The sequence below is a fragment of the Ornithodoros turicata genome, unplaced genomic scaffold, assembly GCF_037126465.1.
Source record: "Ornithodoros turicata isolate Travis unplaced genomic scaffold, ASM3712646v1 Chromosome23, whole genome shotgun sequence".
Classification (NCBI taxonomy): domain Eukaryota; kingdom Metazoa; phylum Arthropoda; class Arachnida; order Ixodida; family Argasidae; genus Ornithodoros; species Ornithodoros turicata.
In genome coordinates, this window is record NW_026999342.1 from 2122921 (window position 1) to 2143722 (window position 20802).

The 20802-nt window shown below is 44.0% G+C and overlaps 1 protein-coding gene and 1 long non-coding RNA gene across 3 annotated transcripts in view; one reads left to right on the forward strand and one right to left on the reverse strand.

Moving 5' to 3' along the window:
- Nucleotides 1–18961, reverse strand: part of LOC135373246 (uncharacterized) — a 34163-nt gene extending 15202 nt beyond the window's left edge. The window contains exons 1-5 of one of the 2 annotated variants that reach the window (XM_064606481.1): nucleotides 18916–18961; nucleotides 18113–18864; nucleotides 17521–17731; nucleotides 2939–3020; nucleotides 2063–2189 (exon numbers count right to left, since the gene is read on the reverse strand). In XM_064606481.1, coding sequence (XP_064462551.1) covers nucleotides 2063–2189; nucleotides 2939–3020; nucleotides 17521–17731; nucleotides 18113–18403 — 711 coding nt within the window. In that variant the 5' untranslated portion in view covers nucleotides 18404–18864; nucleotides 18916–18961. The other variant, XR_010416375.1, reaches the window with a different exon arrangement.
- Nucleotides 3807–5607, forward strand: LOC135373247 (uncharacterized). The gene is made up of 2 exons (XR_010416376.1): nucleotides 3807–4760; nucleotides 5439–5607. It is a non-coding gene; the product is annotated as an uncharacterized LOC135373247 (long non-coding RNA).
- Nucleotides 18962–20802: the final 1841 nt, after the last annotated feature.

Here is a 20802-nt window from a genome sequence, read left to right on the forward strand (position 1 = left end):
CCTGCTTGCAGAGAGTCACAAACATTCTTTTTACTTGTCCACAAATTTAGGTCAAATATTGATCATCAGTGTGAACGAGAGAAGTACCTTCCTGATGCCTGGAAAAAGCTGGAGGTGCATCAATTTGCATTTTGAAGCCTCAGGGAAAAATTGCGAGTGAAACATAGCTTCAACAGGCACTCACTGGTGCACTGCAGGCAGTGTTTTTGCCTGCGCAGCAGGTGTCATTTTCAGAAATGTGCAGGCCTGTGGACTGGCAGCCGCTTACACCCACAATGAAAATATGTGCACATTTGTGCCACTCGCTTTTGGGCAGACAGCGTGGGATCTACTGAAGGCAACTGCACTCAGGGTGTCTGGGGGCACCTGCAGCCTATTTTGGAGACACCTGCATGCACAGGGCCCTACTTGCTCAGGAAATAGGAATAGAAAGTGGTGCAACAACAAATTATGAACCCTAACTTGGTACATGAAGAACCTTCTCAGATGCACATGATACAAACACAAAATGAGAATTTTCAATCACAGATTTTACACTTCAATTTAAAAGTTGAATTTTAACAAAAAATTAGAATTGCATTGTATTTAATCAGGATTTTCAATTAAGAATTTGGCTTTGCAATTTGAGATTTTGAACATAAAATGAGAATTATAATGATATATTTCACACTATAATTCAGAATTGGAATTTAGAATGTAAAATGAGAATTTTCAAGGTTTTCGTGGATGAAGCATTCTTCACTTGCCCGCATATTTCGACCAAATATTGATTATTAATGTTGACAAGGATAGAAAGCACTTAATCGTGGCTTTCTTCTTGATGCCGGGAAGGAGCTGGGACACATTTGAACATGCCTTTCGACGGTTTCTGCAGGAAATGCAAGATCAAGACCTTGCGTTGTCCTTGGACTTGACGAGAAGTGATTTTCAACAGGCGCTCATTGGTGCGTTGCAGGCTGTGTTCATGCCTCCTGGCATAGAGGGTGCCATTCCCATTGTGGGCAGGCTGTATGGCGCAATGTGCAGGCCTGTGGACTAGCGGCAGTATACAGACACAAAGAAAATGTGTGTGTGTTTGTGAGAAAGACGGTAACACTGGCGTTTGTGCTAGCCACTTTTGTGTGGATGGCATGGGGCCTACTGAAGGCTACTGCACCCCAGGTGCCAGGGGTGGGGGCTTTTGTAGTCTACTTTGAAAACATGTGGATGTATGGGCAGTACCCTCTGTTAACATTGAACCGACAGGGAAACCTTCGTGCATGGACAAATAACGCAACGGAATCGTGGCATCATACATACATTGGTATGAACTTCCTGCCCTTTCTACATCATAAAAACACGGACAGCAATTAGGACAGATAAAGAGGGTGCCTAATGAGAAATCTGAAAGCAGCAGCTGGAGATTAAAATTCAAGGTCACCTGCATAATATTTAAAATTGCACAACACATTGTTAGTTCATATTTACATCTCATAGTAATTAGCCTAATGGCATTAATTGAACAAGATTATTTGTATGCAACCTTGGTAATTTTGTACACAAAAATTTCATGTCATGGTCTTTAGTTGATTTCAGAATTTTGCTCTGCAATTGGGAATTCTGAACGTAAAATCACAATTATGATAAATTTAACACTTTAATTTAGAATATGAATTTGTAATATAAAATGGGAATTTCCAATTCAGAGTTTGGCTGTGCAATTTGGAATTTTGAACATAAAATCAGAATCCTAATGATTCATTTCACACTTGAACTTCAAATTGGAATTTAGAATGCAAAATGAGAATTTTCAATTTATAATACCACAATATGCTCTTGCATACACCGTCCATGCATCTACCGTGAAAACAGAGGGAACCACCCCCTTTTGGGCCACAGGCCAGATCAGGGTGCCAGCTCCAGCTTGAACAGTCTTTATTCTAATTGTCCACAGAATTTTCAATTAGGGATTTGAAATTTGATTTAGAAATGGAATTTAGAGTGTAATATGTGAATTTTCAGAGTATTTGTCCATAGATTTAGGTCAAATACTGACAATTCAAGAACAAGAAATGCTTAATACCTTCTTAGGGTTTACAAACAGCTGGGAGGCCTGTGAGCATGCATCTGGAGGCTTTAAGCAGAAAATGCGAGAGAAATCTTGCACGTCTTTGGCCTTGAAGTAGGTGCACTGTGGGCAGTGTTTGTCTCTGCATGGCACAACGTGTGCCATTTTAACTGCAGTACAGGCAAAATATGCAGGCCTTTGGACATACATAAACATAACGTAACAAACATAAAAGACAACACACTAACATAACATAGAAAAACAAATAAAATTGAAATTTTCAATTTCAAATGATGCTTCAATGTAGAATTAGGAATTGGAACAAAATGAGGATTGACTGTAGAATTTGACACTGCCATTTTGAAGTAAAAGTTATACTTAAGATAGGAATTTTTAATTAGGAATTTTACTCTTTAATTTAGAATTGCATGGTATGTTTTGTGCAATACTGTCCAAGCCATATTGTACAGTGGAAAAGGTCACTACTGGCCACAGGCTGTAGCAGACCATGGACTCAGTGGCCACTATAGTGATACTGAACAAGAGGAGGTTCCTGTAGAGCAATGGGCAAAACAAAACTGTGCTTCACTAGTGAAGAGCACTTTCTCCTGCTTGCAGAGAGCAGAGAATGTTTTGTGGATGGGACTTTCCTACTTATCCACAGACTGTTCATTAAATACTGACAATAAGTCTGGACAGAAACAATCAGCAACTTGTAATCAAGAATTCTGTAATGACCTGGCTGTATATGGAGGCAGCTAAGCAGCATGATGCTCTTTGCTGGCCCTTTTGTGAACATTGTTTAGGAAAGCCGTGATTGGAAAGCCATCTGTAGTCATAGATTGGTGCAAAGCAGTATGTAATATCTCACTGTGACTATGAGCACTACACCTGCATGTTGCTTGCGACAATGCTGCTGCAGGTAGGTAGACTTCTTGTATGTTGTGTTGGCGTTGGTTCCCTGCTCCTGAAACTAAAGGAAAAGTCACTCTTGCATATGCTACATCAGATCGCTTGCCTCCTTTTGCCCTTTTGTTTCGTTCAATCAAAATCAAGTCCAACTCATCAATGATGAGCATTCCCTTGCAGCTGTTCAAGACCACAACAGGACATTTTTTTCTGCCCCTCTTAATTATGGTAACATGCAACAATTTCTGGATGAATGCTTTAATGCATTGTGTATCACTTTGGTTCTGATTTGGTATGAACTGGGATTTTCTGGCACAACAACATCAGGGATTCAAACAGCGCCAGACTGGGTACATTGCTTAGTTGTCTAAGGTCAGCTGGATTGATTTGTTCTCCATAGCATTGTCTCACCGGGTGTAGGTCCACCTCTGGTAATGCTCCATAGTGAGCAATGTATGGTCAACTTTCAAACCACTGCCAGCAGCAATTGTATCCCGAGCAAAGTATGCCACTGTTATTGAGGGGTAGCATTTTGGATATTTGGAATTTTATATACCAGCCAGTTGAAGAAGTCGCCAGTAGCATTATGTATCACTCACACACTGACAGGACTGGTACAAATAGAAACGGTTACCAACAGACCAAAGGTTGTAGACGAAGGTGTTTTCTGAGACTAACACGTAGTGGTCACTTGCAACAACCCCCATTTAGGCTCATTTGTGTATGAAAATTATGGAATGCATACTATAACACATGTGCATTTTTCAGCATTTTAAAACGTGGAATAGCATTCAACGAGGATAGATTCTCAATATGCTATCTCGCTTTTCCCTAAAATCAACTAATTCAAAAGTTAATTAATGAGTCTAAGGTAATTAGTCATCTGGGAGTTCAATACTGTCGTCCAGAGGGTATCCGACTGGCCGTAGAACTCAACAGCAAAATACAACATCTATACTGCACTCATAGCTGTTTATAAAAATTCTGTAAATGCTAAAAATAAACACCCTGTATTCCTCAGTATTTACGTTTTGACCATCCGACGTGTCCTTGGATAACATCGACATGTTTAAACTCATTAAAGCAAAAATCCTATTGCTACTCTAGAGGTAAGAAAACAGAAACATATACTACCTTTTGCATTGTAGGAAGTACAGGTATCGTAATTCAGCAACAACAAAAATTGGTATTTAAAACAATATTACTCAAAGCTTATCTTGAGAAATTCTGGTTAGATACGGTTACTGTTGTTAACAACAGTTTTGATGTTCTGAGTGACGCACTAACACTTTTGTATAACCATTCTATTGATGTAGGCAAGTATTCTGATACGTGTACTAAACAAAGGCCAAGGTTGTTCCCATATATAAGAGTGGCGACCGAAATGATTATCATAATTACAGGCCCATGTCTGTACTATCCGTAATTAACACAGTCTTTGAAAAACTTGTTAGTGTTAGAGTCAATTCTTTTTTAGAAATGTTTTAGCTTTTTTCTTCCGAGCAACATGGCTTTCGAGAAAAGCAATCCACTTCTTCCGCTGTACAAATTGCCACAAAATGTATTAATTACGTGTTAAAAGATAACCTTGTAACCTTCCCTGCTGGCATCTTTCTATACTAAAAAAATCATTTGACACGATAAACCACAAGATCGCGTTGACAAAAATGGTTTCCATGGTCATGCCTTCATTTTTTTTTTCAGTTTTGCAGCAGTTACCTGTCTTCACAAACACAAGCAGCTGTAGGTAACAATGTTCCCTCCCAGCCTCTGTGTACCTCTATAGGAGTCCCACAGAGCTCAGGTTTGGGACCAATATTAATTTCCTTTATACAATTATGATCTTCATAAGGGGCTCAAAAATTCCAAATGTGTAATGTATGCTGATGACATCAATTTCTTTATGCCCGACACAAGTGTCGCACAAATTCGATGGCATGCTGAAGATAATTCAGAATACACTGATTAGTGCTTTAGACAAAACAAAATTATGTTAAACAGATATGAAACTTGCGCAATTGTTTTTCGTAGCACATTATCTAAATTACGAAGGATTACACTTAATCTTGCTATTCATGGTAAACTTATACTGCAGGCTGATGAAATCACCTCAGTGTAATTTTGGACGAACATCTTCATGGGGGACGTCACATTCAGCACATTTGTCAAAACCTTTTGAAAGCCTGCTCCCTGCTCTTACTTAGAACTGTTTCCAATTAGTGTACTACGCTCTATTTATTTCACGCTAGGTCATTCATATCTCGCTTACTGTTCAGAATCATGGGGCCACAGTGTACAGCCCTATGATGAACCTATTCTTAGGTTACAGAAAAGATGTCTATGAATCATGGCATGTAAGAACTACTACAGCCCCTCATTGACCTTATTTTTAAACCAAATAGTTCTAGATTTGATTACGTTGTTAAACAATGTACAGTTCTACTCACGCATAGTATTGTTAATTGTAATTTTCCATTTTCAGTTCACTTGTTACATCCCAAACTGAGATTGACCAGGGAGAAGGATTTAGACAACTCCAATCTTAGGAAGATCAGTAATGTATATGGTCATAGGTCTGCAGCATTTCAAGGAGAAGATATGGAATTCTGTAGACACAAATAGAGTGCACAATATTAAACCTGCCCTCACTAGGCTCTGTGTTTGGGTGGCTCTTGTCCCTGATTTGTCCAAATCAGGTATGTGTGTGTATGTAGTTAGAGGTTTTCTGGCGCAAGGGCTACTTAGGCCAAAGAGCGCCAAGTCACTGATGAAAAAATTCATGGATTATGTAATGAATGATTTGTTTAAAATCAGGAAGACGTTAAAATATATGCGTATATGTAAAACTTATCTCGAGAGGTGTCTAGTGAAAAGTAAAATACCAGTGATGACTAAAATACTTATATACTTTGTAAGATCTTGATACAATCTAAAAACCTTAAAACATTCACGTGAGGTACTATAGGCTCATTGCCAAGCAAAAGCGAGGGATGAAATGGTATGCAATACTGATAGAATCGTGAAAAGTGGGTAAAACGATACTGCTCATACACTGGGCATGCTATTAAAATGTGAATAACTGTTAGAGGCTCCTGACAGTATTGGCGCTCTGGCTGTGGTTGTCCAAGAAGTAGGTGCTGGTGTGTTAGGTGAGTGTGCCCTATTCTTAGTCTGGAAAGTGTGACTTCAAAGAAGCGATTTCGGTGATAGGAACTCTCCCACTCTTTAATTACTGGTTTTACCAAATGCAACTTATTACTAAGTTCTGTATCCCATGTCAGCTGCCACTGTGATACGAGAGCCTTTTTTAGAGCTGGTCTGTAGTCCTGAAAGGGAATTTGCATAGTTTGCGGAGGAGACAGGGATGCAGCATTTGCTGCAGCATCAGCTAGCTCATTTCCAGCAATCCCTACGTGGCTGGGGACCCAGCAAAAGTGTATGTCATGCCCTTTTGCAGAGAGTTTGTGAAGGCGTACAATTAGATTATGGAAAAGAGCATTTTTAGTTGGCTCTTTTGTTTTCATTGCCATCATTAGACTCCTTGAATCTGTGTATATTACAGTTTTCTTTTTGTTTTCGCTCGATATTCTATCGAGTGCTAAAAAGACCCCATATAACTCGGCCGTATAGACACTTGCTCTTGGGTTAAGCGTAAGGTGCTGCACATCACCCACTTCATTGACGGCTGCAGCTGCTACCGCGTTTGATGATTTAGAGCCATTCGTGTAAAATGCAGCGAAGTCCCTATAGCTGTGTTTTATTCTCAAGAACTCCTGTTTTATAACAATGGAAGGGGTAGATTTCTTATTGTACTTTTCTAACTTGAAATTGCATAGAATTTCTTTTTTCCTCCATGGCGCAATCTCATTTTGAGGACGAATTATATGTCCTTTTATAAGTTCAACTCCACACTCTTGCGCAAACTGTTTTCGACGAATTGGAAAACTTGGAATGCATCTTGGCTTGTTTTCAAATAATCTATTCATGTGATCATTTTCCAAAATACCTTGACAAGGGTGGTCTTGAAGTGAGAAAGTTTTTGCCATATAAGACAAGGTTAAGAATTTCCTCCTAAAGATTAGAGACGGTTCAACTGCGTCGACATACAAACTCTGTATTGGGGGCGTACGGTATGCACCAGTTACAAATCTTAAGGCTGAGTGATGAACGGGGTCAAGAGATTTCAGCGTGGACGATCGGGCAGATCCATAGACTATGCATCCGTAGTCTATCTTTGAACGTATCAGCGATCTGTACACACGTAAGAGACACGTCCTGTCTGCACCCCATGTTTTGTGGGAAAGTACTTTAAGAATATTTGATGCTTTCCGCGCACGCAACTTTAGTTCCTGAATATGAACCCCGAATGTGAGCTTGGAATCAAATATTAAACCAAGGAACTTATATTCTGTTTTCAGTGGAATAGCTTCCCCACTAAGGAGCAAGTTCGGTTGTGGAGGCAGGCCAAGCTTGCGATGAAAACAGACGCAAGCAGATTTCTTTGAAGAAAATCTAAAGCCATTCTCATCGGCCCATTTGGTAAGGTGATGAACGGCTACCTGTACTTGGCGTTCACATATAGCAAGGTTGCACGAACGAAAGCTTATTTGTAGGTCATCTACATATAATGAGTACTGGACTGTGGGAGGGATGACACGAACAATGGAATTGATTTTCAGGACAAAAAGCGTAACGCTCAAGACCCTGCCCTGAGGGACTCCGTTTTCCTGTACAAACAGGTCTGATAATGTATTTCCGAGGCGGACTCGGAAAGTTCGGTTAGAAAGAAAGTCTTGAATGCAATGGTACATATTTCCTCCGATTCCGCAATTTATGAGGTCTTGTAAAATTCCATATCTCCATGTGGTATCATAAGCCTTCATTAGGTCGAAAAACACAGATAAGCAATACTGATTCTTAATGTGAGCCTCCCTTATCTGCGTTTCCAGACGAACCAGCTGATCAAGTGTGGATCGGCCATGACGAAACCCACACTGAAAGCGGTCTAGCATTTCATTACTTTCGAGAATATATACCAATCTGTTATTAACAAGCCGTTCGAATGTTTTACAAAGACAGCTCGTCAAAGTAATGGGCCGATAACTTTCTGCACAGCTAGGGTCTTTGCCGGGTTTGAGAATCGGAATCACAGTTGCTCCTTTCTAATCCTTAGGGATTTTGCCCTCCACCCAAATCCTATTGAAGAATGACAACAGACCCTGCAGTGAAGGAGGTGGTAGCTTTTGTATCATCTTATAATGGACACTGTCAGGTCCTACAGCTGTTGCTTTGCAGCTCGACAATACTGCCTCAAGCTCCCACATCGTAAACTCACAGTCATATTCTTATTTTGTCTTTGGGCTTGAAAGCCTATTTCGTTCAGCCTTTTCTTTGTGCTTTAAGAATCTACTTGTGTACCCAGCAGAACTGGACACTTTGAAAAAGTGTTCACCTAATAGATCTGCCTGATCCTTAAGGGACGTGCTATTTGGATTACTCGTAGAAAGAAGAGGAATTGTAAAAGCCCTATGGCTCTCCGTCCATTTTTCTGATTTTTTCCCAAACAGCTTTTGCTGGTGTTTGGCTGTTTATACCACTAACGAACCTTTGCCATGATTTTCGTCTGGCTTGTTTTCTAGTGTAACGGGTCTTGGCTTTTGACCTTTTAAACGCAATCAGATTTTCTGTTGTTGGAGCGCGCTTGAAAGAGTTCCAGGCTTTGTTCTGCGCCTGACGTGTTTTGCAGCACTCTTCGTTCCACCATGGTTTGGGATTTTTACGTAGTCGTCCACCGAACCGAGGGATCGCTTTTGATGCTGCATCTATTATGGTGTGTGTAATCGCTTCATTTTCATCATCTACTGATAGGTGCATCAGATGTTCATGATCGATTGTTGCCAGTTCTCTGTATGTGTCCCAATTTGCGTGTTCCAGTTTCCATCGAGGTGGACGCACCTCCAGCGTTGGTGCTAACGATCGTGTTTCTATAAGAATAGGAAAGTGGTCACTCCCATACGGATTCTGAATTGCGGACCAGGTATAGTCCAACGACATACCTGAGGAAGCTAAAGACAAGTCAATGCATGAAAATGTTTTATGTGTACTGTTATAATATGTTGGGTCACCATTGTTCAAGATGGTGATGTTCGTGGTGTCTAATACTTCCTCAATCAATTTGCCATGTGCATCTCTCCTTTCACTGCCCCAGAGAGGGTGGTGTGCATTTAGGTCTCCCAGGATAAAGAATGGCACTGGCAACTGATTGATAAGGTCAAGAAAATCGCCTAGTGTGGGATTGCTGCTTGGAGGTACGTAAAGAGAGACTACAGTTGTCAGATTTTTCAGTTGTGCCCTAACAGCCACTGCTTCCGAAGATGTATTTAGAGGTATCTCTTTTATGATTACACCAGAGTTAGCCACAATTGCAACACCCCCTCCGGTGCTACCTATGCGGTCCTTACGGTGGACTGTGTGATGTTTAAATAGTTTTGTGTGTATGTTCAACATGGTTTCTTGCAGACAGAAGATATATGGCCTATGTATATTCAGTAGGGCACAAATATCATCATAGTTTTGAGCAGCGCCACGGCAGTTCCATTGCAATAATGAAATGCCCATTATGCAGGTAACTAAAGGGACCAACAAATTAAGGGTTACTACCTGAAGCATAACTTATGTTTAAGGTGGCAGCACCCTTTGGGGGATGGGCCTTCGCTGCTCATTGGAAGGGGCGTTAGGCTTAGAGCCTCTACCTCTCCCTTTATCTCTTCTTTCTCTTTTTTTCTTTTCCAGGCAAGCTGGATATACTCGATGACGACTTCTGCGACATGCAGTCATCATCATCGACGTCCATACTTTGAGATATCTGGGAAGGAACCTTTACGTTCCCGTCCCAAACAGACTGTGCGCCATCGACCTTGGACGAGGTCGTGGCTCCTTTGTTGTGGCCAGTCTCTCGATTAGCCACTGGCCATGTGGGAGGCACATGCATGTCTCCCACATCCTGCTGGGGGTGTGGAGTGGAGTCTCAGTTACCTGAAAACAGGTCTGAGTCTCCACAGACCTCCTCTGTGGTGCCACCCCCCCTGCGCACCACGTCGGAAAAACTACCTTTCTTTGCAAAGTCAAGCTGTGCTTTTGCAGCTTTATATGTAAGGTTCTGCTCTGTCTTGATTTTAATTATCTGCTTCTCATCTTTCCAACGGGGACATGACCTGGAGTACACCAGATGGTTTCCCTCACAGTTTGCATAACGGAATTCGTTGTTACAGTTCTCTGGTGTATGGTCCTTCCCTGCACACTTTGGGCAAACAGGATGGCCACGGCAGACTTGTGAACTGTGCCCAAAGCGCTGACACTTAAAGCAGCGCCTTGGGCTTGGGACGTATGCTCTTACATTACAATTAAGGTAGCCGGCTTTGATACTTGAGGGCAGTGAGTGAAGTTTGAATGATAGTATGATATGTTTTGTCGGGATCTCTTTGCCGTCTCTGCGGATGAATATTCGTTTTGCTGTGACGACTCCTTGTTCTTTCATACCTTCTTCAATTTCAGATTCAGAACAGGAAAGCAGTTCATCCTCTGAAATTACGCCCTTTACGATGTTCAGTGTACGATGTGTACTGACTGATACAAGTGTGTCCCCTATCTCTTTCAGTGACTGAAGTGCTATGCTTTGCTGCTTTGTATGTACTTCTACTTGGATGGAACCAGAGTTCAGTTTTCTTGCTTGATAGGATTTGCCTATGACCTGTTCAAGAACTTTTGCCACGAGAAATGGTGATACTTTTGCCAGTGAGATGTTTTCGTTACTTGGCTGAATAATCAAGAACAAGAATCAAGAATCAAGAATGAAGAAGATGCTCAGTGTCTGTCTCTCGGTGCGACTCCTTTTGAGGAGCCGATCAGGTTTTTTTGTTTTGATGCATCCATATAAACAGTGTTGAGATTCAGCGCAGTAGGTGTGTCGCCCACCATCGAGCCCAACCAAGGGAACGTGCCCCGCACGCTAACACGTACCTCTGCACTATACCCTAGTGCAGGTTTCAAAGGAGTGAAAAGACTGCACAAGGTTGGCCCTCGCCGCCAAAGAAGGTGAAAAGGAAAGATTAGAAGGGAAAATAGAAAAGAGTGAAAGTAATGAGCGCGAGAGATGGCGACTAGCTGAATAATCCTGGCCGGGCCTTCCAGGACCACCCGTCTATGGGAAGCAGGGGCCAAAGCAGTGTGTTGTTTTCCCGGAGGGGCCCCGAAGGGTCCAAACCAACCTCCGAGTCCACTCAACTGCCAGGATCCCGCTTTCCCCAGACACGGGAAAGCCACGCACGCCTATACGTCGGGGACTCCCTCCTGCGGCGACCCAACCGTGAATGCAGGAGGGGGCTACTGCGGCTGCTGCCGGGCGATGGGGGCGCCAATTTCCCGACGCCGGGGTCCAAATCAGGTAACGCACAAGAGTGTATAAGTGTTTTAGTGCCATTGTTGTTTTCTAGTTGTTTCATTGTTCTGGAGTTCTTCTTTTCACGTTGTTGCAAGCAGATTTGCACCAAGATTTTTCGGGGGGAGGTCTTGCCCTGGATAGCTTGCTGGTACACTCTCAAGGCCAATTGAAGCATTATGTAACAATGGAAATTGAGGGGGTGGACAGGACATCCGCCCCCCCTTTCTACATCCTACAGATTGTTTATGTAAATTATAGTATCAGTCCCATTACCTGCATATTGGTATAGGTCTGCAGGTGTTTGTTAATTATACATGTTCTTTATTATTCGTAAACCTTGGGTAACAAAGGAACTGAGACAAATGTTAAATATTAGAAATAAGCTTTATAGAAAGTTCATAAAAAATAGGTCACCCGAAGATCTAATTATTTTTTTAAAAATACCGAAACAATGTAAACTCGAAGTTACGTAAAAGCTATATTACAATACAGTTTTCGAGAATGTTTCAGCTAAGCCAAATATTGCATGGAAGAGTCTTAAATCAATTTACTGTCGGGAAAACAGCTCTGTCGAGGAGTTGGCCGTAGGCGGAGCGGTTCTACTGGTGCACGGTTAGCTGGAGAGTTTCACACTTTTTTTGCAACCCTGTCAAACTTACACAATTCCACAGGTACAAGTTCACATTCTCCTGGCATACACTCCGTTCCACGCCAAGACCACGGTTTCTTTCTGTTTCCAACAGATTCACAGGAGGTCATTTCAATTTTTAAAAACCTCAAGAATAGTAGTAGTTGTGATAAAGACGGGTTTCAGATCTGTCAAATTAAATTCGTTCTCGGTATAATTGCTGCTGTATTAGCTTTTATTTTTAACAAAATAATTTATTCCGGTGTGTTTCCGAAGGACATGCAAATTGCAAAAGTGGTCGTTGTACATAAAGGTGGGGACCCTAGTGTTCTCAGTAACTATAGGCCCATATCAATCCTACCAGTATATTCAAAGGGTTTAGAGAAATTAATCCATAGCCGTCTTTTATCATTTTTAACAAAGAATATCATGCTTTCCGATTCTCAGTTTGGATTTGGAAAGCAACGCTCGGCAGAACTAGCTCTTCCGTCCCAGAAAGAATATATCCTTTCCCGGTTCAAAGAAAAACTCATTATTCTCGGTCTGTTCATCAATTTCACCAAGGCTTTCGATTTACTGAATCACGGTGTTCTCTTCTTAAAGCTTGAGCACTACGGTATCCGCGGTGTTCCATTAAATTTAATACGCACTTATCCTCAGCATCGCAAACAGTTTGTTGATATTCAGGGCCAATGTTCGGGAATACACCACATCACAACCGGTGTACCACAAGGGAGCATTCTTGGGCCACTGCTTTTCATTATCTATGTGAATGACATGTTTGCCTTATCGAACCACATTAAGATAGTAGCTTATGCTGATGACACCGCCCTATTCCTGCAAGGAAAGTGTCTCACAGATTTAACAACAAAGATGAGCAACTTCTTATCAACCTTCTACACGTGGTCTACAAAAATATATATATATATAATTAACCCCCTTAAAACCAAGGCTGTTGTTTTCCACCCACTGCATAAGGCTATTTACTGCTCCGAATCTATTGTTATCGGTACAAGCACGATATCTTTTGTCAAGGAGGTGAAGTCACTGGACGTCTGGTTCACTGATACGATGTCGTGGGATAAACACGTCAGTTACATCACTAACAAAAATATCGCGCGTGATCGGCATTTTAGGTCGACACAGAAACGTCCTTCCAACTACGGCAAACGTTAGACCTATAACGCACTGGTTTACTCTCACCTCACATACTGTCACCTAGTTTGGGGAACCACAACGCAAACAAAAGGTTACTTTTGTGTCAGAAGAAGGTACTTCGTCACATAGAAAAACGTTCCCTTTTTACATCCCAACAGGATCCCTCTTCGCGAAATTTAGCATAATCAGAATTATGGATCTCTATAAGTACCGTATGTCCATTACATATGCAACTTCAGTAAAGCAAAATAATCACATCTTTCTAGCCCTAGCCAATTTAACCATGAGATTAACCCCTTATTCACTACGCTACAATGAGCCCTACTTCACATCGTGTGCACGAACTAATTATGGCTCACAGTTGGTTTCATATAATCTTCCACGACATATCAATTGCCATATCCAAAACAACATTAACATCAGCTGTCTTTCAATTCGCTCTATAAAGGCCATGTATGTTCACTAGGATAGTCATATTATTTCGTCTGTTCTCATATCTTTTTTGTTTTATGCATTGTGTTCATACCATTGTCTCACTCCGTAATTCGTCTGGTTTGCTATTTTGTCATTGCTGTTCGCTTTGCATTGTCTGGTTTGCTATTTGTGATTGCTTTGTTGTATCTGTCGAGTGTACAAAGGGGGGTCAGACCTCGTCAAGCTGCAGTTTTTGCAGCTTTTTGTCTGTATCCCCTCACCAAGTGTCATTGGTGAAATAAATTATTATTATTATTATTATTTTATTTGAAAAAGCAGGCAATTTAATTCACGTAGAAAGTAACGAAGAAAGATGAAAGTCACTGAAAAGGTTAGCCAGCTGTAGGACTCGAACCCACATCTTCTGGATTATATTCTCTTCTCTCATGTTCTCTCAATTTAATTCAACTCATATGTAGTGCGCATGGGTAGGACACAGTCGGCCATTTGAAATAAAAAAGAAGAAGAAAACAGCAGTTTGCCTGCTTCCCCGCATAGGAGGCCATCCTTGAAATGCACCTGTGCAAGGTTCGCTACAGACACATCCGCAATAAAGATAAAACAGAGATTTGTGGCATGCGTGCAGTTCAGAAATTAACTATAGGGTCATATGTGCAATACCTATATTGTAACATAGACGGGTGGAGGCAGATTACAATTTTACATATTATGCTTTCCCACCCTGCTGCAAGAGTATAGAGAAGGATTTAGGATACTTGAAGGGACGAATGACAGGTGTAAAAAGAAACGAATACACGAAGTGTAATAGTTCTACACACAGCTAAACGCCGTACAAGCAATCTGTGATACACGAAAGGGGAAAACTTGGCAGTGTTATGTGTCAAGATCAACCGCATGAGAAACGAAAACATATGCGGAAATTCGCTGTTTTTATTTGCTCCAACTCGCCATATTAAGTTGAACAAACACAACCAGGTACAACTACCACTAGTTCAAACAACTCGGAGAAAAGAGGTGCTCACGCCACTCACGCCAGCAATCGCTCCATTCCTGACGTCATCACCTCTTTTCCTTGAGTCGTTTGAATTCGTTAATTTTGGGGGGATTGAGGCTCACATGTCTGTGTCGTCCCGAATTGTGGTCTACCTCGGCAATTCTCGTTGTTTACGTCGTAACTTGTTGTCAACGTCATAGCCTGGTGTCAGTTACTTTCCGGTGAGAGACCTGTAGATCGGTGTATTCATACGCGACATTTCATCTTGCCAATATTTCGATAATACCAGCTACAAATTTGAAGAAACACGATAAATGCGAAGCAGAACATCGGTTGCACGATAGCGAGGCCATGACAATTTGAATGTACGGCGCTGCATGTACTCTGTCAAACGCCGCAAGAAGTCTTGTACTAACACAACACGTTACAGTTAACCACAGAAGCACACTTTAGCGACTTCTTACTTGTGAACACGACGAAGTCGTAACTTGGCAAACAACGAAGTTCGTACCAGCAGCCGGGAAACGAGAAACTTCGTTGGGAGAAGCGTGCTGGAAGTCACCGCTGCGCATGCGCAACGCAGCCAATACAAAAAGAAAAACTAAGTGCTTGGACGTCACCGCCAGGCCCCATAGCTCCCCCTCTTCGCGGCTCTAAAAAAATGTTTGCACGTCATAAACACGTGGTATTACTCCGTCAGGCATCATAGTTGATACCCATTGGTCGAAGGACATTGCGCGCTCCGCTATTGGTTGGCAAAGTTTCAAAAGAGCATTCTTCCGCGGGCAGTTGCCAGAAGAGAAGGGAGAGAAGTGGCAGCGGCGTCTCGCGTCTCGACGATGTCAAAGAGAAGTCCCAAATTTGTTAGTGTGTCAGCATAGATTGAGAAGTTATTCGTCAAAAAGAACTCGTTACAAGTTAAGTTACCGTGTGCAAAATGTAACTAAGTTAATAACGAAGTTCTTCAGCCTGAAATGTAACTCGCAGTTACTGAGTTACTTAAAAAAAAAGAACGACTTACTTCCAAGTTACTTCGGACACAAAATAGAATTACGCAGGTGCAGCGCGCGTGAGCAGTTGACTTAGACCTGAAGTTGCCTCCGGAGGAGTGCAACACGCTTAGATCGTTTTCGTTTATGTCCAACAATAGACCTCTCCCTGTTTGTAAGCAAATGACGTCATAGTGTTCGACAGCGCCAAAATTTGGTAGAATTGAACTACGCTCGAAGCTAGAGGTGAACAAGGTCGCGCCCAAGAGCCACGGTCTTGAGGGGATTACGATATGGTCCCTTAAAGGGACGCGACCCTCTGTCCTACTTTTCTTTCAATGGGAGGCAGCGAATAAGTGCCCGTTCGTGGAACCCAGCCCTCTCCTTCCGATTTGTTTCGGTTTCAGTCTGTCTATGCCATGATGACGTTTCTCTGGTAGAGGTCTATTCGAACGCTTTGCATCTTACTCCCCCTGTGGGCGCACAATGGTTCAGCGTCATTTCAATGGCAGCGGTTCTTACTTCCTGAATAAAATACTGTAATTGATTGAATATCACGTTTTATGGGGAAAATGCCATGAAGGAACCGGAGAGAAAGCAAGAAAATATGTGAACGTGAGTGAAAATCGAGTTAAAAGTAACTTGGAACTTAACTTAAGTTACTTTGGCAAAGTTACCTAAAAAAGGAACGAGTTCCTCTTAAAGTTACCACGGCCCAAAAGTACCGAGTTAAGTTACAAGTTACCAAGAAAAGGAACTTAGTTACAGTAACGAGATACTTGTAACGAGTTACCTCGAACTCTGTGTCAGAGTGACCCAGCGCGTGTTGTGATGTTTCCCGACACAAGTATCCTACGTACGAACAGTCTCTCGAGTTCAGAACTGGAATGCAGTGGTGGGCTGACGCCTGAGGAACACTTGTGAGCGCCGTCGCATTTTCAAATGCAGTCACAACGGAGACAGGATTCGGTGTTCGTGCGACAGGCATTGCCCGCTTGGTTGAAACCTTCGCACTGCAACCAACGAAAGGAGATGCCCACCGTGAAATCGCATGCACTCGTGTGAGCGTCATTCACTCCTGGGAGTAGAGTGTGTGTGTGTTTTTCGAGTTCGAACTAGGTCAACGAACGCAACGATTTGGACTCTGTACGCACGGTGAATATTTGTGTCAAACTATTGAATCAGTACGATGTTTCAAATAAATGTGTATTTTGTCAAAAATTTGCCTAGTTGTTCTGGAATATGGAACAATGAGCGTCGGGCATGAAAACCAGTAAAAGTAAAAGCCGATGGTAGCCAGTACCCTGCCGAAAGGCGAGCCAAACTGAGAGACTCCTGATTGGCCGAATGGTAGGCATCATAGTTATTTTCATTGGTTGCATGTCCAGCGTTGCCTGAATTACCTCAAACTATGGGCTCTATGGGGAGCTCTGGGAGCCTGGTCACCGCCACCGCGCCGTCTCTCCGCCTCGTCGTTCTCTCTGCCGGCTCTCTTCGCACACCACTCGTCGCTCGGCATGACATCGGCTTCTGACGGGGAGGATTAAAGAGTAGCAACCCACTTGACTGTGGCTGACAACTCTTACCCCCTACAAAGAAGAAGGAGATCGGCCGATTTCCGCCGCTGGAGCGCCGATCGCTCCAGCGACTGGCCCGATAGGATGTGCTACTTGGGATGGTGCTCTTGTAACAAGACTGCACCAAGGCCGTAATCGCTCGCATCTGTTTGAAGTACAAATGGGCGGTTCAAGTCTGGGAGATACAAGCGGGTAGTTTCCGCAATCGCTTTAGCGAGAGAGGTAAGCGCCTGTTCGTGCGCTTCACCCCACGACCATCGTGCTCCCTTCCGCAAAAGCCAAGTTAGCGATTGAGTTAGGTCTGCGCATCGCGGTATAAATTGTCTATAGAAACCAGTCATACCCAGGAAGCGCTGCAAGCTTTTAACATCCGTCGGACGGGGGTACTCTAGGATAGCCTTTAGCTTGTCCTCGTTCGGCCTGAACGTGCCGGACTCCACCTTGAACCCGAGGAGATCGATGCTGTTGGTAGCCAACTGCATCTTCCGGGGATTGACAGTCAATCCTGGAGCCTGCATGCGTCCTAACACCACTTTCAAATGAGAAAGGTGTTCCTGGAATGTACGTGAAAAAATTACTACGTCATCCATGTACACCATAGCGAAATTGTAGGAAGGGAGTTGCCTCAGGACAGAAGCCGCCGATATTTCGAACAGAGACTGTTCTTCTTCTGGGCGAAATTGTATTTCGCATCGCCAAGCACCTCGTCCATCACTCGCTGAAAACTAGCGGGGGAATTAGACAGTCCAAAAGGTAGTCGGAAAAATTCAAATAATTCCCTGTGACAGGTAAATGCTGTTTTCTCAACATCATCCGGTGCTGTCATCCGGGATCTGCAGGAATCCTCTACTGCAGTCCAAATTTGTAAACACATGCGCGGATCCCAACGAATACATGATCCAGTCTATCGAGGGAAAAGGGTACGAATCTCTTACCGTCACCTCGTTCAGTCGGCGGTAATCCACGCACAACCTTGCGGTTCCATCCTTTTTCGCCGCAAGAACCACCGAGAAAGCCCACGGGCTGCGGGAAGGTCTTACAGCACCGGTCTCGATCATTTCATCCAGCGCAGCATCGAAGAGCTTGCGCTTATGCACGCTCAAAGGTCGAGGATTACATCGCCAGGGTCTTCCGTCGCCGGTTTCTATCCGGTACTCCAATGCATGGGTTAGACCTGGCCTCTCTGTGAACATACAGGAGAATGGCCGCAATGCTTTGGCGAGCATGCGTCGCTGGTCCGGGCTTCCTGGGAATCTTTTCAGGGCGTCCTACAAGACAGCGGGTACGACCATCGCTGTTAGATGTTCTGCTCCGGAAAATAGCTCAACGGGCGTAGATTGTCCAGCTCCGGAATCCTGGGCCTCCTCACCAGCCCGGTTCTGCTCCATTTCCAGCGTCGTCCACTCCATGAAGGGGTAGAAGGTAGTACCGCCTGCATGCAGGTAGCCTCCGCGACGTAAGTCCAGGACGAGTCCCATCCGGATAATGAAGTCGCGTCCCAGGATCATCAGTCCCGTCAGTCTGGGGAGGTAGATGAAGCGTTGGCTGACACATTGTCCATCGACGGTCAAGGTGAGAGGTACTGCTCCTCCCGCTGGTACCACCGCATCTGATGCGAGCCTTAGGCAGGTCCTGGTTGTCCGGACGGAAATGTTCCGCTCCCGGCACCAATCGTGGATGGTGTCACCTATCAGGGATACAGCCGCTCCAGTGACCACCAAAGCTGCAACGTCCTTACCCAGAACGCGCGCCACGATAAACGGTCTGATGTTGCATACGTCGTCCTGCGCTCAAATGCCAGTCGACATGCGAGCGGGACCGAGGCCACTACGTTATCAGACAAGATAGCATGGTTAGAATTCGCTTGCTTCTTATCGACGTTTTCAGCAGCCGACGACAGAACTGAGTTATTCCCAATTACCGCCGCAGGTGTCCCGTGTTTCCCTGCGGGGGTTGTCTGGGGGTGGTAGTGGTCTGTTGCGGGCAGTTACGACGAAAATGACCGCGTTCGCCGCAACCGTAACAGCAGGGTTGTGTTCCAGCGTTATTACCTGCCCGAGAGTCGCGCGTGTCCTGCGCGGTGCATGACGTGCGTCATCGGCTTCGCGCTCGCGCGGCTCTGCTCGTGCCGACCTCGCTCGGTTCTTTTGCTCATATGCAAATGATCCAAAGAACGATATGCCGGTCCGGCAGACGAACCGCATTGTGTTCCAACAGTCCCGCGTGGGTTTAGTTCCGCGTCTAGCGACTGTCTCGGCCAGTTCCATGCGCAGCTAGGCTCCAGTGTTTGTTCCGACCTAGGCGGTGGGTGGTGCTGGAATTCCGCCAACAAATCCGCTTGGATGACACGGGCTTCCTTGGCAAGGTCATCGAGCGAAGAAAAGCTTCGCCCCCGCAGTTGAAGTCAATTTGAAGTCAATACCCAAAAGCACGTGGGACTCCAGACTACTCCTTTCGAGCTACTGTACAACTACGTACCTCGCCTTTCCATTGACAACGAACTGGGAATCTCAATCGAAATGCACGGGGATGCGGAGACATCTCGACTCGAGTCTACGAAAACCTGACCACCTACCTTCAGGGCATGAAGTCATCGTACGACAAGAAACATTTCGTACCGAGCTACAAAATCGGAGACACTGTGTGGTACAACAACGGCATTGCACAGAGCAAATTGGACGCTCCATTCGACAGACCATTTGTAATCACTGCTGCGGAAAACGAAACGTACACCATCGAAAGAACGTGTAATGACAAACACAAATCACGACTAGCTACAGCCAGACAGCTCAAACGAGTGCTTACACGTTCGAATGAAGACAACTCCAACAGTATACTTCGCCAGAGGTTCCGCATTCGCAGCTCGACAGCGACTGTGACACACGGACACGGACGATGTCTCAACGTCCAAAGCGGCAGCGACGATGGCTCAATGACTACATCGTGCTGGATGACAATTGCGAGGTCGCAATTGATTGAAGGCCGGAAGTGTTAGCGAAGTAAGAATCCATCGCCAGGCATCGCTGCTTCTCTAAATACAGGTATGAAATGACGACACAGACGCACCGGCCGACGCCCAGGGAGAGAGAATCACGAGACAGGAACGAAAGCGGACGCGTGGCCGCACTGCGCGTTTGATTTTATCCTATACCTATGTAATCTGTCAAATAGATTCAGTTATTTCGTTACGAATTTACTGTGACAACGGTGCTCACAACTGACACAGGACATTGGCCAACGAGCACTTTCACGAGGAAAAACCGCGCGACTGCTAGACAACAAAAGAAAACAAGCACAGAGAAACACTTGAACAAAGTGAAGCACACTCTCTAGCATCAAACTATTTCCAAACATACACACTCCACTTATTCAAAAAAGTCCTCATCGTAAATCTGCTCGCCACAAAATCCACGAAAACGCACACAATCGACCAGTGAGAAGCAACACATATGCCCTGCAAGAACCAAACCTCCCATTTTCTGGTGCTACACTTCGTTTTTCCACTAACGGTCCACACAACTGCTACAGACAGCTGAAACAATGGAGCCACTGCATGACGTCATCACTTCCAATCCGAGGATGCACCAAGGACGCGTAGAGCTACGCTACACAGCGGCAAAGGGTT